At 45.9% G+C, this 16,860-nt stretch overlaps 1 protein-coding gene across 10 annotated transcripts in view; it reads right to left on the minus strand.

The window, feature by feature from the left end:
• The window catches only part of fryl (furry homolog, like), a 39,604-nt gene extending 23,293 nt beyond the window's left edge, over positions 1 to 16,311 (minus strand). For 6 of the 10 annotated variants that reach the window (XM_085927392.1, XM_085927387.1, XM_085927388.1 and 3 more), the window contains exons 1-6: positions 10,639 to 16,310; positions 9,835 to 9,900; positions 1,560 to 1,768; positions 1,245 to 1,298; positions 198 to 337; positions 15 to 111 (exon numbers count right to left, since the gene is read on the minus strand). In XM_085927392.1, the coding sequence (XP_085783518.1) occupies positions 15 to 111; positions 198 to 337; positions 1,245 to 1,298; positions 1,560 to 1,768; positions 9,835 to 9,900; positions 10,639 to 10,912 (840 nt within the window). In that variant the 5' untranslated portion in view covers positions 10,913 to 16,310. Of the gene's footprint in view, positions 1 to 14; positions 112 to 197; positions 338 to 1,244; positions 1,299 to 1,559; positions 1,769 to 5,886; positions 6,363 to 9,834; positions 9,901 to 10,638 lie in introns of those variants that run through there. The other 4 variants (XR_015067858.1, XM_085927386.1, XM_085927391.1 and 1 more) reach the window with 3 other exon arrangements.
• Between the last annotated feature and the right edge of the window lie 549 nt (positions 16,312 to 16,860).

Raw genomic sequence — 16,860 nt, forward strand, 5'->3', positions numbered from 1 at the left:
GGCGGGCGGCTCACCCGTTTGAGAACTTCCACCGACACCAGGCAAAACATGAAATCTATGGCTAAATCCCTCCTCTCCAGAAGGTAGTCTTTATCTCGGTGCTGCTCATCTCTGCAAAGTTAGAAAAAAAAAAAGTCATGAGAGGGGAATACTGCACAAAAAGGAAAGTTGCTAAGATTCTACAATGCGCGTGTCACCCTTTGGACTTTGTGCTGGAACGAGGCCTGTACTCGTACGACTCGTCTTCGGTGCCGCTTTGGCGCCGGTACCAGTCGAAAAGCGTACGCAGCAGGGAGGGCAAACAGTGTTCGGCTATGGAGCTCATAGAGCTTATTAACTGGAAAAGAGAGAGAGGAAAAAAGAAAGGGGGGGGGGGGATCACAATCCAAAATTAGGCAGTAGCCAATATTTGTCAAAATAAAGTTCCGATAACTAATTCATTTAAAAACAATAAATAACATTAGGTGTTGTTGACTGTTTCAATTTGAACACTTTAATTTTACAACAGAGATCATTTTTTAATGTTTTCATATTTTTTTTTGTCATCAATAATCAACAAATCTGTCAGCGTTTAATATCGGCGATTTTAACAGACAGGCGTGAGTGGAAAAAACCTCGCGGGAGAAACTAGAACTCCAAACGCTTTTTCATGTGACAACAAACACGCGACACAGTCAAAAGATTTTGGACGTGGCAGGCGGCGGTCAGCGGGCATGCAGGGCGTCGACCGTGGACGCCGGCCAGCGCAGTTACGCAAGCCGCATGCCCGCCACTCCCCCTCGTGGCGCCAGGCAGCACGCGCACACACACACACACACACACACACACACACACACACACACACACACACACACACACACACACACACACACACACACACACACACACACACACACACACACACACACACACACACACACACACACACACACACACACACACACACACACACACACACACACACACACACACACAAACAGACATACGCCAGCAACGAGTGGCAGATTTAGTTGCGAGGATGACACAGCGCTTCCACCCTTGCTGACTTTCCCCTCGCCGTAAATTCTCCTCGTTGGCCTGGCGTTGTTGCGAACAAAGCTCTGCGGCGGGCCCCCATTGTACACGCGACGGGCCGCTGAATGGGCCATTGATTGGCCGCGATTCAAATACTGCGCACAAGTGCAGTATAGAACTTGGCAGCGGGAGGTTGGGGGGGGGGGGGGCGTTCACACTGCCGCACTGACCTGGTCAAACTGTGCATCCTCCCCTCTCTGGAGGGAGCGGGAAAGAGGTTTCTCCTGGGTGGGGGAGGAAAAGATTCAAAAGTCAACAAGGTATGGAACAGAAATTTGAATCAAATCGTGAATATTTTTGATCGGTATATTGAAATGATAAGAAAAGTGATCATTTGATTTCAAAACGGAGAGCGAGTCCCTTTTATTAAGATTTGAAATCCCTGAGAGCGAGGGACAATCAGCGCCGCGTGTTGAACATTAATCGACGCTCGTAAAGCTAACGAGCTTCCGCGGTGGCGGCGAGGTCGTTAAAATGACACTCACCAGCGGTTCGGCCATCACCATCTCGATCTTCTTCTCGGCCAGCACGGCGAACTCGGCGAACAGGCTCTTGATGACGAACTCCCCGGGCTTGAGCTCGGGGTCGATGGTGATGATGGACATGGCCGCAAAGTTGTGTTTTTCCCACAGGGGAGTCGTCGAGGCGGGCGCGCGCCGTCTACTCACGCTGCTGCTGCTGACCGGCGCGGAAGCTGCGGGACCAAAGGGGTCAAAGATCAGGTCAAGTCGTACATCCAGATAGGCTTTTGTGGTTGTAAAATTGATCTCAGTTGACTACATCACATCGGAGGTCAACGATTGATGACATGAAACAAACACGACAATGCACACGTGAGCATAAGAGCAATTTGCCGTTCAATGGGCTTGAGGAAAACGGCGCTAAGCCTCATGAAAGGCGTTGTCACGCAGCCAGCTCGCAGTCATAACTTTGAATGGTGCGTGTGAGAATTATGTGGCGCAACTTGCAGACCGGGCCCGCAATGGCTGCCGAGTGCAGTCGAGCGAGTGAGCGAGCGGTCGGTCGTCTGGCGGCGACAAAAAGTACGCCTTTACATCATCTTCCCCTTACGAGAACAATCTGCTTCTTGGCCCAGGAGCGTTCAGATGACGAAATGATTGTTGATGACAAGTGTGTGAAGAGCGCCATTCGGTCACAGTTTGTATACTGAATATGAGATTATTAATGTGCAGAAAGATATTAATTTATTTTTGTCGACATATTTTAGCAAATTCTTTTGTTGGATTTTTTTCCCCGGCTTTATTCCGTTTTTGCCCACATTTCTATTATTTATTCTCTGTTTTTTTCCCTCATGTTTTTAATCTGTTTTTGTTTTTCAGTTATTGTCATAATTGTGTTCAAGTTCTTTTAAAAATGTTTTTTAGGTTTATGACAGTGATTCCTAGCTGTTGTTTTTTGCCAACTTATTTCAGTTGTGTCATATTTTTGTCATTTTCCAGATTTGTCAGTTGTTTTTTTTTCCCAGCTGTGTGTTTATTTACAAAAAAGATTTCATCAACATGGAAAGCGACTATTTATAACAGAGGCCACACAAATTTGGTTGGGTTGACCATTGACCACTAATTATACAAATGAAAATTTTAAAATGACTCTGGAGAAGACAGTCATGGATGGAGAAAGTCCAAGATGTAACCATAACCAATTGCGACATCACATTTGGCTTGTTCAGACGTTTTGGAAAATAAACAGCTCACAAAGGATTTCCTTGGTACACTTTCCACAATTTGTCCCGGCTAAACTATTTTCTTGGGAATTTCTTGGTATGTTGAGCACATTGAGTATGTGGCGGTCATGTTGTCCTGCAGCACAGCACAGCACAGCAGAGCACAGAGAGCCTTTCAAGCCATTCTTGTCTTTGTTTACCATGATGTCACGCACTGGGCTTGCCTCTCCCCCTAATAACCAATCAACGCTGTGGGCATCCTAATCTTCTTTCTCCCGCCTCAGACCAGCTGGAGTGTCGCACACAAAAGTGCTAATGCTGCACTTGTCAACAACAACAAAGTAGGAAAACAACATAAGCGTGCCCCCCCACACACACAAGTGGCATTCCAAACTTTCAGGATGACATTCAACTGACTTCAAAAAATGACAAAAGTGATGCCATTTTTTTGTATTTGTATTTCTTTATATCATCAAATAATTGATAAATTGATTTCTTGTGAATAGGAAAACATGACATGAATTTAAACAATCTATTTTAAATGTCTTTAATTAATAAATAATACATTTATTTTTAAGTTTATTGATTGGTTAATTAATCAAAATTATATTAATCATTAATACAATTTAAACCAGAAAAAAAAACTATTTGAGGCTGCAGGATTTTTTGGGGTTTATTTTTCTATTTCTTTTTTCAACACCTTGTTACTCGAGGCATGCAAAGTACACAAGCACTGCTTTTCACTTAGGAAATATGATTACACAACTATAATGGCTCCACCTTGTCACAGTTACAAAAAAAAAAAAAACACTCCCAGCGGCCTGCTCACTTCCACTGTCAGGACAACCAGCAACAACAGCACAATCACACAAACGGCTGGAATGCAGAGCGGAGAGTCTTTTTTTTTTTTTTCGACAAAAGACCTGCTGCTAATGTTTTCTGTGGCATGGCAGTGCCAAATGTGTTAGTGTCCTAACACGCTCCGGCTGTGACGACTTACGACTAAAACATAACGTAAAATCCGCGACTGGGTATCGTAAAGAGCACCAAAGGAAGGTGCTGTGTTTTTGATTTGATGGTGCCCTCGTTTGTTTTGACAGGCCCGATGAGGAACTGGCGCCCAACGAGGGAGACGCAAGGGGGGCAGTAAGAAAGAGGGGTGAGTGGCAAACTATTGATCGCAATGCAGTTTTGTTTGGGAGTCATACAGGTATGGACGACGACAGCGACGATGCTTTGTGAAAAATAAAGTGGTGTGGCGCAACCTCAAGATGACTTTAAATAGCTTCTCTCGGGATATTTGGACTTTCCTCCAAATAGATTTTTTTTTTTTTAAAACCACTGAGGTTGCAATTTCCATAAAATAAAGATTGTTACACTGTACTGATAAGAAGACATACGAAACAAACATGTTTCTGCAATATTCTTATATTTCACTAATGGGATTATTTAGCCTACGATTGGCTGGTGAAGCAGTCTAGGCTTAACCCCGCCTCTCGCCCTAAGGGATGGGCGCCAGGCAGCACTCTCGTAGCCCTTCTTAGGATAAGCAGTATAGAGGATGGACAAATGGATCATTTAGCTTCATTTATAATGTCATTAACGTCAAAAAGCGCTCAGCTTGCCAACGAGCAAAACCAGAAAAAAGGCGAGTGCTGATTGATTGTTTCGTGTGATGTCATTTTCTATTGACGGCAAGTGGCAGAATGGGCCACCCTGAGATGGATAAACACATGATGCTTGATTCATAAATCAGTGCAATATTAATCATGAAAAAAATATGATTGTTGAAAACAAAAATAAAAAAATAACACTTGACAATCAGGTTCTGACTTTATGCCTGGGCAACTGTTGGCAAGCGGGGTGAATCTATAGCAAGCATACTGTCGCTGCATGTTAATTATACTCGTGTGACACTGCGCTCTGCAGTAATGGCACGAAAATGATGAGTCATCAGTGTGCTTAAAGCTCCATTGAAAGGTCATTATTGCGCTTCTATATGGACGGCTCGGGGACAGAAATGTTACATGATCGCACGTATGGATTTATGAAATCAACATCCGGGAAACAAAGATGACCACAATGGGCCGACTTGGTACGATGGTGGGAAATCGGTGCAAAAACGTGCACCCATTTGTTTAGAATCCACCAAGCAGATTGTGGAGCGAGGGCCTTTTGGATTTCTTAGAGTACACGTCGGGAAGCTAATAACGGGACAGAGGCGGAAGACGGATCGATGGTCGGGAAACATTAGCTGCCCCGAAGGGGATGGAGAGCAGAGTTATAAAAGCAGGACGTGGGGGTGGGGTCGGGTGGGGGAAAGAAGGGACTGGGATTTGCGTTGAGTGCTGCCAAAGTAGATTTGGGTGGTAAAACGGAGCAGACAGTGACAGAAAGCGGCATGAGCGGAGGGAGGTACTTCCGGCTGACTTCTAAATAAGGAACCACAGGGTTCTAATGGGATGGTAACTTTGAGCAAAAACATTTCAGATGTTTGGGAACGATATAACACATAGAAAAAAAATAATCCAATGTTTCAAGGTGAATTGAAGTTGTACGACAACAACAAAAGTACTATTTGTGGCATAAGGGTTGAAACAAACCACTGCTAGCTGTACTGGCTAGCTGAAATATTTCTCCATCCCAGTTGCCCTCATTAGAGGTGTAAGCCCAATGGTGGCATCGACGACTAGAGTGCGAGGGGTCGTGTGGCTTTGTCTGCGCCGGCGGAAAGTTTGAGTGATTTCGAAAGCAGGACTTTTACCTTGAAAAGCGGTAACTAGCACCCCGTCTACGTGACTTGACCGAAGCGTTTTGCCTCCTCGTCCCATCAAAGTCGGCAATGTCTCAGAGTACGAGGCAAGCGATTTTGTGTGCCAATCTCGAAGTGAACGCCCGGCTCGCTATGCATCAGTAGCGACGTTTTTGACTGGAGGAAGTGAGACCGAAAGATCCGGTTGAACGAAGTCACCTGCCCGATTCGGGTCTGGGCTCAATACAATCAGTTATCCTGACACTCCATTAGTAATCCTAACACAGGTTCAAGATTGGTTGAGGATAGGGGGGGGGGTCTCGATGCAACAATGCTGCGCAGATCAGATTGCGGTATGTAAACATCAGGTACTCACAGCTGCTGCTCCACGACTTGAGCAGAGATTTGATGCTGATCTCAAAGAAGACCGAATCCTGCAGGCTCAGCATGGCGGCGCCGACTCAAAACTTTGGCATGGTTCAGCAAGGCACAATTTTCACACCGTTGCGCTCAAATTGACGAGCCATTTGCTTCCGTAAACGCCAGCTCCGTTAGCCTCCGCAGGCGGCGGCCAAATGTGTCATCCTGACTTGAGTCGTACGAGCGCTGCGCGAACCCGCCGAGAGGTGCCACCGGGTTGTTTAGCTCCAAGTTTGGGGGTTGCCAGGCGAGTGAAGCAATCCGCTCGGTTGCCGATCCGCCGACTCCTTCATGCGGCGCATGGAATCCGGAAAGTGGATTCAACTTGTCGTCCCCCCCCCCCAAAAAAGGAGGTAAGGAAAATAGTGCAAGGTATTAACAACGCACTGCGATATTTCCTCTGCGCTGCTCTTCCTGTGTGTGACTGTGCCAGTACTAGCCTGCTAGTACAGCCCCCCCCTCTCCCTCCCCATTCGCTCGCAGGGGCCTCCTCCCCTTCCCGAGCATCGTTCTTTCACACAGACCAAAAGAGAGAGAGAGAGAGAGAGGGCGAGCGAGCTTGTTTCGACAGCAAACAGAAGGAGGCGGGGGGAGGAACCAGAGAGACAGAAAGAGAGGGTGGGCTCGCTGGCGGTGATGTCATCAAAATGCTGCCGCTGTCAAGAGCGGCTACTGTGCGGAAGGCTGCGTTAACCCAGCGCCTTGGCTGGCGGCCTGTGACAAGCCGCTTCCTGTCAAAACGCCGCGGCGAGAAGTGATGCGTCACAGCTGACTGTTGCGGGAGGAGAAGGAGGAAATGGGAGGGTCCCGCCATCGCGACACGGGCCGACTTCTTCGGAAAATAAAGATGTCAGACAAACATGACTCGGCCATTCCAAAACAATCAAATGGGGGGGACATATTAGGGCATTTTTTTGTTCACTCTTTCCAGTTGACCAAATATAACCAGGATGTATTTTCAGGGAGGGGGGGGGGGGGGTGCGGTCCCATCTCGTGCACATGAACCACTGCTCGCCACACCCTCTTGGACCGTCAGCTTTCATTCCCATGACTAGTCCCGAGTCTAAAGAAAGCCAGTAAGCGCAGAGTTAAGTGTTGAGCCCATAAAGACGGTAAAAGTATTCAAACAAAAAGGCCATTTTGAATTTCAGCCGATTTCAAAGACGACCGAAAGGGGGGGGGGGGGGGGGGGGGGGGCGCACATCCATCTGAAAGGCACAGCCTCGTGCGTGACGTCAGTGTTCAGCCACAGCGCTATTAACCTGGCAGTCTCTCACACACACACACACACACACACACACACACACACACACACACACACACACACACACACACACACACACACACACACACACACACACACACACACGCCAAGCCTACGCACGCTGACGCTGCTAACAGGCCTAAGTGGTCATTTCCTTTCCCTTGTAATTTGACAGCGGGAATGAATAACCACATCTTAATAAGTCGAGTCAGACTAGTATTGGGGAGAAAAAGGACATTTCATTATGGACAACAGGGTTTAAATGCAAGCTAGTGTTGCTTGAGGCTTGTGTATACAAAAAAAAAAACAGCAATGAACAATCTTAATTGATCTGATATTCGAATTTTGAGGGTCGACGGTCGTCTTTTCCGGACTCTCCAAGCGGAGCCGCGTGACGTCAAGTCATTTGGCGCTTAAAAACAGTGGACGAGGGTTTGTTGACAAAATAGACGAGGAAATGAGTCGAGGCCAAGGGCGCCGACAGACAAAAGGTCTTTGTCCCCCTCTCGTTTGCTTGATTTCTCATCTCTGGCCGTGTCACATGCCCCGCCGAGTTATGCAAAAAGCAAGCAGAGCCCAGCGCAAACAATCAACACAAGCGGCCACTTTGTGGGGCCGCCCCGACGCCTTTCGACGGACGGGTGCAAGAATCTCCACGGCAAATTACATAACGCTCGCTCGCTCGCTGTGGCCGTTTGCGAGAGGCGACAAATCAAAATTCCCATTTAGCGGCTTCTCGGCGGGAAACGCTTATGCGGGCCGCGATTATGTTCATTGTACTTCCCCTGCTGTAAAAGATTTCTTTTCCCTAAAAGGGTTGTAAAGGTCATAGGTCACAAAGGTGTGTGTTCTTTCTTTTTAAATTGCTGTCATTCGAACAGGGGTGTGCAGACTTAACTACATCATTCAATGTGTTCTACTTTCGGGGCTGTAACAACAACATGCGGCACTTTTATGCACTCCGCGAGTCTAATCTCGTTCCTGAGTGTCAGTTTACGAGGTGCGCGGTTATGAAGCTACTCCAAAGGGGGGTGGCGGGAGGAGGACCGAGGCATATTTCACCATGCGGTCCTTTTTTTTTTTTTTTTTCTCGCGAGCCGGCTGTTGACAGTCTGCAAAGCGTAGCCTAGCATACCTTGCGATGTCCCCGCTGAGTGACGGCCGGCTTGATTTATTCACCTGATTAATTTTTGCCGCCTGCATTCCGTTCAAGACCCGCCCTACCCTGCCTTGGTTTTAAAGAATGCAGGTTGGGGTGTGTGTGTGGGGGGGGCATGAATGGAAGAAAATTACAGTTGAACCTGAGTTTAGAAAGGATTTTCACTTCTTATGTCATAGAATGTGCTCGCACGACTGGGGCTGCCGCTAACAGACAATTTTCTCCCACGGAGGCAGCACTTCATCGCAACACGGCAGACACACGGGAGACAATCCGAACATCCCCGAAAACATTTTCTTTCCAGCTCCACTGTAACAGAGCTTCAGGCTCAAAAGTTGTTTCTGGTTATCGTCCAATTAAACACGCTGAGTAATGCCCTCTTGCAGCATACCAGTATTGTGACACTGGCGCAAAGACTTCCCCCCCCCCCCCTTCCTTTGAGCAAAATAAGGGTAACATCACGCCTTGTTTGTGAGCGGACAACAAAGACGGGACATCGGAATAGAAGCCAGCGCCGTTATCGGCGAAGCGGCCAGACTCGGGGAGGGAGGAACTGTTTTGTGTAAACCCAGCTTGCTTGTTTGAGGAATGCAGAGGAGGAACCGACAACACGGTCTCTCTCTGGGAACATTTGCGCTCGCTCCGAGGTGCCGGCTTCCGGTGGAGCAGGAGGGGAGGGGGTGAAAATAGCTGCTTGATCAAATAATCTCAAGAATCCACAACAATCTTCTATATACAATCTGGCCTTTGGCAGACATGAATGGCAAAGTACAAACGTGGCGTCATCACTGTTCCCAGTGAACCCTGCTTAGAGCAGGTGATGTTCCTGGCCGGAGGATGCATTTCCTGTCTGAAGGGCAAGAAAAATTGATCCGAACCGAAATATGATCCTCGACCTCTGCTCCAGTGGTGCCCGAGCGGCAGAGGACGAGCAATTTACATCCTGACTTTTTTTTTTTTTTTGCCCAATCAAATCTGTGTGTGCGTGTCATTTACAATCTTATAAAATAAATTCAAAACAAGATCTTTTTTTTTTTTGTTTTCCCTTCACCGCTCGCCGCTAAATTCTCACACGGCACTCCAATGCGCCATAGTAGAGATTCTTCAGCTATTTGTCATTTAACAGCGAGGCCGTGCGACAACACAATGCGGCCAGTGTTGCGAGCGGGTAGAAAAAGGACAAACAAATCTGCCATCACAAACACAAATCCCTGATCCTGTTCATGAAGTGCTCTAATTACATCATCGTTTTTTTTTTTAAAACAACAAAAACTTGTTTGTGAGACAGCAAGGAAGTAGCGCCACCTTAAAAGGCAACTCAGGCTAAGCCAGTTCTGCAAAAAGGGAGTGGCGCCGAGATCACAGCAAGGCAAATTATCCTTTGGTATGAACACAACAAGCGAGCGACAGTACGTCTTCAATTTAACAAAACATTGCTTTTTTTTTTTTTTTTCTTCCTCGTTTCTAAAAATACTACTCACCCTGGCGGTTCCGGCCACGTTGAGCATGCTGTAAAAAGGAGGTTTTTCGAAATCGCTGGATGTTTTCTGGTTGGGAAGAAACAGAAAAAGAAGATTTAGAAGCAACGTTAAAAATCCGTGAGAGCTGTCTGAACATGCACCAATTTAACATGAACAGAAAAATTGGAAGAATTTCACCTCTGGCATTTAGGATTAGCGTAAACACAAGTTATCGTCATAGAATTTTGTTTAGAATGTTCGGTATTGTATAGTTTGTGTGTGCTGGAATCAAAGCAGCAACTCCAGACATGAGAGGAAAACGGTCCATCAATATGTATGTGCATTTATTTACTGTATTCTAAATGGGAATAAATAACTGCGTTGATTTTAACCAATGATTTATGAAGAAAAAAAAAATCAATCCACTTTGGCACTCGTAGAAGTCACTCTTATTGTCGTCCGCCTCGCGTTCCAAAACGACAACATCCGTGACTTTGAGTGTGCGTGGCTTTAAGTGGGGCAAGGCCTTGCTGAGTGAGATGGAAGTTGGCGAGCTGGTGTCAAATATGTCATCACGAGGCCGAGCGAGCGGCGGATATCTGGGCTGCCACTTCCTCTTACGCGTGTCCGTCTTATCAGCAAACGAAGACGTCATACAAACAGTTGACCTTTGTAAGCTGATCAATAGCAACGGCGTCGCTATCCTCCAAACTGTCTTTTAGATTCCCATGTTCCCCAAACAAATGATCACATTTCTGGATGGCTCCGAAACATCCTAAAATGGCGTGACGATCCATCGGTGTACGACAGCATCTTACGTGGTACCTTTGAATTGAGTTCTTCTATTTCGGAGCAGCCCGGCGGGGGTGACCACCGGGTTGCCGTCGACCGTGGTGTCCTCCTCCACGATAGTATCCCTCATGACCAGAAGCCCCATCCTCCTCATGCGGATGAGTTGTGGACCGGCTTCCTGCGGCGGCGGCGTGGCGGGCTGAAGAGGAGCCCCCTGACCATTGGGCAAGCGACTCTTCAGAAAGTCCATGTTCAACTTTCCGCTTATTCGCTCGGGCGTACCGTCCAGCAGCTTGTGCCACGCCATCGTCACCCCATCCTAAGGTACGAGGGCGCCGGCGGGAGCGTCGAAGGCCATGTGTGAGCGACCACGGCAGTTCACAAGGCAGTCTACATGCCGCACTCCCTTAAAAGTTGTCCGTCTGGAATAACCAGTCACTGTCATAGCGAAACAAAGCCGAGCGACTTCCCTGTTCTGCGACGCTACCTGTCGGAAGGCGAGAAGCCGCAGCGCTTGTTGTGATGTCACCGCCGGCGACTGGGCATTATCTAGGGCGGGACTCGGACGTGTTCCACATGAGATAACGCGGAGGAGGAAGGCCCCGCCCCACCCCGGCTGGCCCGCATGACTCGTCCAGTCAAAGGAGGAGATTGACAGGCGGCGTGAGAAGTAGGAAGGCGTCAGAAAGCGAGCTAAACTCGTCCGTCTGCGGGAGTCGATAGGCCTTATCACGACACTCAACGACACTCAAATGCTCGTTCGCTTCCAGCCGAGCGCTCTCAACAAAAACAAAGACCGTACAGCGAGTCATCCAAACTCAGCTGCGGCGTAGACCACATAAAAAAAAAAAAATACCTTGACTTGTATGACCTCTCAAATTTTCTTTCCCCATTGAAATGAATGAAAATGCCATTAAATCGGAGCCCGCTCCCAAAAAAAATCAATTTTATTGTGCTTAATATTAATTACAATGCAAATACTTCAATTCAAGTCATTCTCCAGCCCTTTTTTTCTTTCAAACAAGCGTGCCAAACAGATTTATTTCAGAAAATTAACTCAATTTTGTAACTCTGGTGACAAGCAGGTTGCCGTCTGTCACCTGGTGCAACGATGGCAGCTGTCCATGGGTCTGCTGGACAGTAAGAACAATGGCGTCACATGGGGAGGGGGGGGGGGGTGTACAAGATCCCAATCAGCCCTGGAATGTGAAAGAGGAAGCCCGGGGAACAATGTGCAGCGCTACCCGTGCCGTTCTGGGCCCGCCCCCCCCTGCCTTGGCCTGCTTTCAAACGCAGGAGAAAACAGGAAAACACGTGGGCTGGAACCCAAAGACCCAAGTCTGTACTGTGTGCTTGGTGGTGGTGGTGGTGGTGGTGGTGGGGGGGGTGATACTGTAAGTCATGAGAATCACTTAGACAGTGCACTTATTTAACCTGCCTCACAGCCACAGATGAGCTTGAAAACAAACTTAGACTGCCCCCTGGTGGCAATAGTCACACTATCCTCTATCATCCAAAAGTCTACACACTGGTGATATATAAAATACATTTTCCGTACTATTGTGACCTGTACAATTGAGTTGGGGGGAAAAAATCCGCTTTAAAGCGCCTCTGTTTAATCCCAAATAAAGTTCAGTTGCTCTATGCTATTTTCAAGTTACCAAAAATACATTCGGAGGAAGAAAGAAATCGCTCCAAAATCCACACAATAATTTTGACTAAATGGTAATAAAAAAACAAACATTAAAATTGACAAAATTAGGGAAAAACACAAAATAGAAAATCTGACTAAATGTTTTTTTTTAGTCTGACAAAAATACATAAAAAAAAAACCACCACAAAGAAAGTAGTCAGCGCTTCGGACTTTCACCACATCAGGAAGCCGGTCTTTGTTCTCGTGGTCACAAAAAAAATGCTTGCTGCCACTTTTGTGTTGTCTCTTGGGACTTTTCAGATCTGTGGAGCAGCCTTGGAATCGCTGGCCATCTTTTTTTTTTTCCCTAGCGAGCGAGAACAAGCAAGGCTATGTTCAAGTTCTCAACAAGCGGACAAAGAAGTCCGGCTGGTTTGGTCACAAGCCAGAACCACAGTTGTGGGGTTGACCCGGGAGTTGGTGGGGGGGATGGAATGTCACCTGACCGGACGAGACCCTTCATCCAAATGTTTTGTAACTCTGTCTAAAAGCAGGAAACATTTTAACTCACTTTTCTGCAAAATTCTTGTAAGATTTTATAAATGTTTCCTTTATCGTGTTATGAAGGCGTCTTTTCGAACCAATATTTGAGGGACTACGGCAAGTGCGTGACGCTCTTCTGTTCAGAGTTTGCGCGACATGATGAAAATAAAAAAGACACGAGCTCGCAAAGTTGGGAAACAAAAGGCAGGAAAGAAAAGGCAACTTTGCACTTTTCACAATCGAGCCAAACAAACCAGGAGATTAATCGGGCCGGCGTGCTTGGTTCCCACGCTACTTAAGATCACAGTCGCTAAGAAAACCTCAACCGCAACACACGGGTGACACCTTTTACCACATGGAACGGAAGTTGTGACGATAAGAGCGGATGGCTTCTCCAAAAATATCTCTCACTTGACAAAATTTACCATTCGTCAACTCATTTTGCATATTTGCCACTTAACTGTTCTTTTCTCCGCTGATCTGTTTGTGCCCTGCGATTGACTGGCGACCAGGCCGTCGTCTTGGCAACGGGACGGTTCCGCTGAGCTCTGCTCGGCTCCGGGCTACCACCGGATTAAAACCATCTCCCGAAGCGGCGGAATAATCTGAAGATTACCCTCCGACATCAATCTGTTACATAACTGATCCCCGGCGCTCTAAAGAAAAAAGAAAAAAAACCATGGTCCTAAAATTTGCGCTAGGGATCTGAAAAGTCATGTCGCAGTGACGCGTCTTTTACCCGCAAAATAACAACAGACGCATTAGTAACGCTTTATCACACTTCCTGCTCCGGTGCGGTGACTTCGAGTTCAACGCAACAACCAAAGTGAGTCAAATCGTTGAGGTCAAACAGGTTCAATGCATTCCTCTGACGTCACTAAAAATATTTAACAAAGTCCTCCACTCTTGGACCATTTCGGTGCCACTACAAGTCCCAGAGGGTGAAAGGCCAAATTGAGGGGGGAGGGTGTTAAAGGTCGGCGTAACGAAAAGCATCTGATCAATGATTAGCTCAGCCTCAGCAATCTGCTTAAGTGTAACGCAATAGGGATGCTACACCGACTTCCACATTAAAAAAAACAACATCTTTATTCTTCTCAGTACGAGCAATATGTGAATTGCTTTTATGGATAAATATGAATTTGATTTAATCATGTGACTTAAAATATCGCATGTGGAGTAACAAAAACCTTCCATTGTTGTAAAAAAAAACCACAAAAAAAATCCAGACAAAAGTGAGTGGGACCTCTTGTGGTTCTCCTGTACATTTCTGTGGTGGCATTTTTTCCATATATAAGAAGCAGTGCCAGTTACAAAACACACAAAAAGGCGTTGGACAAAAGCAGCGAGGGCTTTCTCTATATGCTCAAACGGCCGCTAAATAACAGGCTTGGCCCGGCCATAATAACCACGTCCTTTGGCGGGAACGAGAAAAGTGACGGGACGTTAACCCCGTCGACATTCCTCTTGCGATTTCTCCTCAAGATCATATTGGAATGCGGGAGCGGGGTCTTCGGTAGCAACTAAATACGACCAAAACGCCAGCGGTCGCCTTCTCTCTGGTAAAAAAAGAAAGAGTGTGGTTTCCTTCCCAAACATCAATTATGATCCAAAAGCTTGCTCCCGACGCTCGGGATAATCTTTCTCAGCAGGGCTCAATTATAGTTTATTTCCAGCTCCCCGGCTCGCCTCTACGCAATCGAGTGAAAGAGAAAATAAACATGTCGAAAGCTCGTTAAGTCTTGGGGGCTGTTTCACGCTACTCGTAAGATAAAGTAAGCAAGTTAACTTGCAACAATAATCGTGAGGGATATTGTTTTGTTTTTTTATATGACCAAATGATTCAGCGTGGGACAAAAGTATGGAATCAGTATCGATTAACGGGATTGTTGTCGATCAAAAATCATTGGGGTATCCAAACATCTATAGATACATTTTTAAATCACTTCAATGGGAACAATAACTCATTTTCTTGAGAAAGGAAAGAACTAAACTTGCGAGTCTTGTGTTCAACGCAAAAACGAGACGTATAACTTTATATAGTGAGTGAGTCGAGTCCAAAGTGACTTTTAAAACCACAACTGGGGGATGAAAAGCGGCGGTTTTGTTTAAACAGGTGACCGGTACGCTGAATGGAGGCGATGAGCCAAAGGAGCAGGTGCGAAAGTGCCCTATATCAGCCCAAATATTTGTTCAGTCCCGTACGTCAACACACTTCCCGCAGTGCAATGCCACCGTCAGCAGAAGGTCACTAATTACAAAGGTGCACTAGGCATAGAAAATGGCGGCGAGAGCAAAAAATAAAAATGCACGTGTTTTGATTTTTGAGCGAGCATTTTAAAAGATTTTTACGCTCGGTCTGCATTGCTGACTTGGCTGCTAATCCCGTGCGGGGCCCAGTTTAGAGGACAGGTGGGCGCTTACAGTCTGGAAAGTTCACACAGCTCAATGTTTCAACCTTGTGCACTTTAATGGCATCAATGTCTCACCAGATTAAAAGGAACACAGCAATTACCCATTGAAATACATCTTTGTGATATACAGATTGCATATCATTCATAGTGTGCAATCAGTATACATATATAGTCTGCACGTGTAAATAAATGTAAAGATTTATTTAAATATGGAATAAATGCTCAAATGTCTTTCCATAAATACAAAAAGCAAAACAAATACTTCATGATGGCAAGTGACAGAGAATTGAACTCCTCCGGGTCAAACTCTGCACCATCAGGGTTGGACATGTTGTGGCTTTAAGTCCTTACAATCACGCCACCCTTAAAAAAAAAAAAAAATGAAGAGAGACAGAAAGGAAGAAGAGTGACCTCCCCCAAGCACAAATGCCATGTTAAGCTTGTTTCTTCGTTCATGACATTCAATTTGGATGTTTTTAGTTGTGTGTTTGACTATTCTAAATATGAAGATGATTTTAAAAGGGCAGTTAGACGACTTGACGCAACATCCACCCAACAGCTTTTTTTTTTTTTTCTTTTAGCTCATGTATAGGAGGCTAATATAAAGACAGATGCTAGTTAGCCACAACAGCCAAGTTTGAAGTTCGTGTTTTAACACAACAGCAAAAACTAACCATCTTGTAAAAGTAATGTTGTGTGGACTATATGACATTTTTACCTCTTCGTTTGGCAAGCTTTAAGCCTGCGTTTAAGCACTCCTCCCTCCCCCCCAAAAACGACAAAGTTAGCGTGCGGTAACGTTGCCGACAACATCACGAAACGAATGACCACCACGTTCTTCGTTGTTTTTTTTGTTTTTTTTCCCGACACAACAACGGCGTTACTTACAACTTTCTTTTCCGCTATGTCTTCTCTTTCTCTGTCCGTCGCTTCCCCCGTTATAGTTGCGCTATGCGGCTGGTTCGCACACTTCATTCGCCGAACAAGCTCCAACGTCCTGGCCCTCCTCCATTGGAAGGATTTGCGTACTGGTGTGATTTGTTTTTTCTTTTTTTTCCTCCTCAATCTGCTTCGGTGTTGAAAGTGCTCCCTCTGTCAGAGCAGCCTGTGGTCACTTCGCCCCGCCTTTCACTGTTTTGATTGGCTCTACTACAGTACGCCTACACCAAGTACAGCTTTCTATTGGAAGAGACTAGATGTCGATCTACCAAAAACAAACCGTTGATTGGTTGACGTAGTCAGGGCAACATTCCTACGAGCTCGCTTGCTTTAGTGATGGCGTACACCGAAGATACTCCAGACGGGCGGATGCGTCGGTAAATGAATGCAAATAATTAATCAAGGATACAAAACACCATAAAAGGAAGACACCCCGACTTCTACGTAGGCAGGAAACGTCACACACGTTGTTTAAAGTAGAGTTTGTCAATGAAACCGGCATTGATTCGCCATAATTTATTTAACTAAACTAATTTTGCAAAAATTCACACTATTAAATACTAAATATATATGATGAAATAAAAAAAGGCATCTTGTCTATCCCAGTCTTATTCTGTATGTGCATTATTTGTTTAAATATAAATGGATAAATGAAATGTATCGCTCCTACATTACTTTTAACCAAACTAAATTAATAAATGCGAATGACCAAGAGTCAAATAAACC

The sequence above is a fragment of the Syngnathus leptorhynchus genome, chromosome 13 (genome assembly GCF_054491065.1).
Source record: "Syngnathus leptorhynchus isolate UIUO chromosome 13, UIUO_Slep, whole genome shotgun sequence".
NCBI lineage: Eukaryota > Metazoa > Chordata > Actinopteri > Syngnathiformes > Syngnathidae > Syngnathus > Syngnathus leptorhynchus.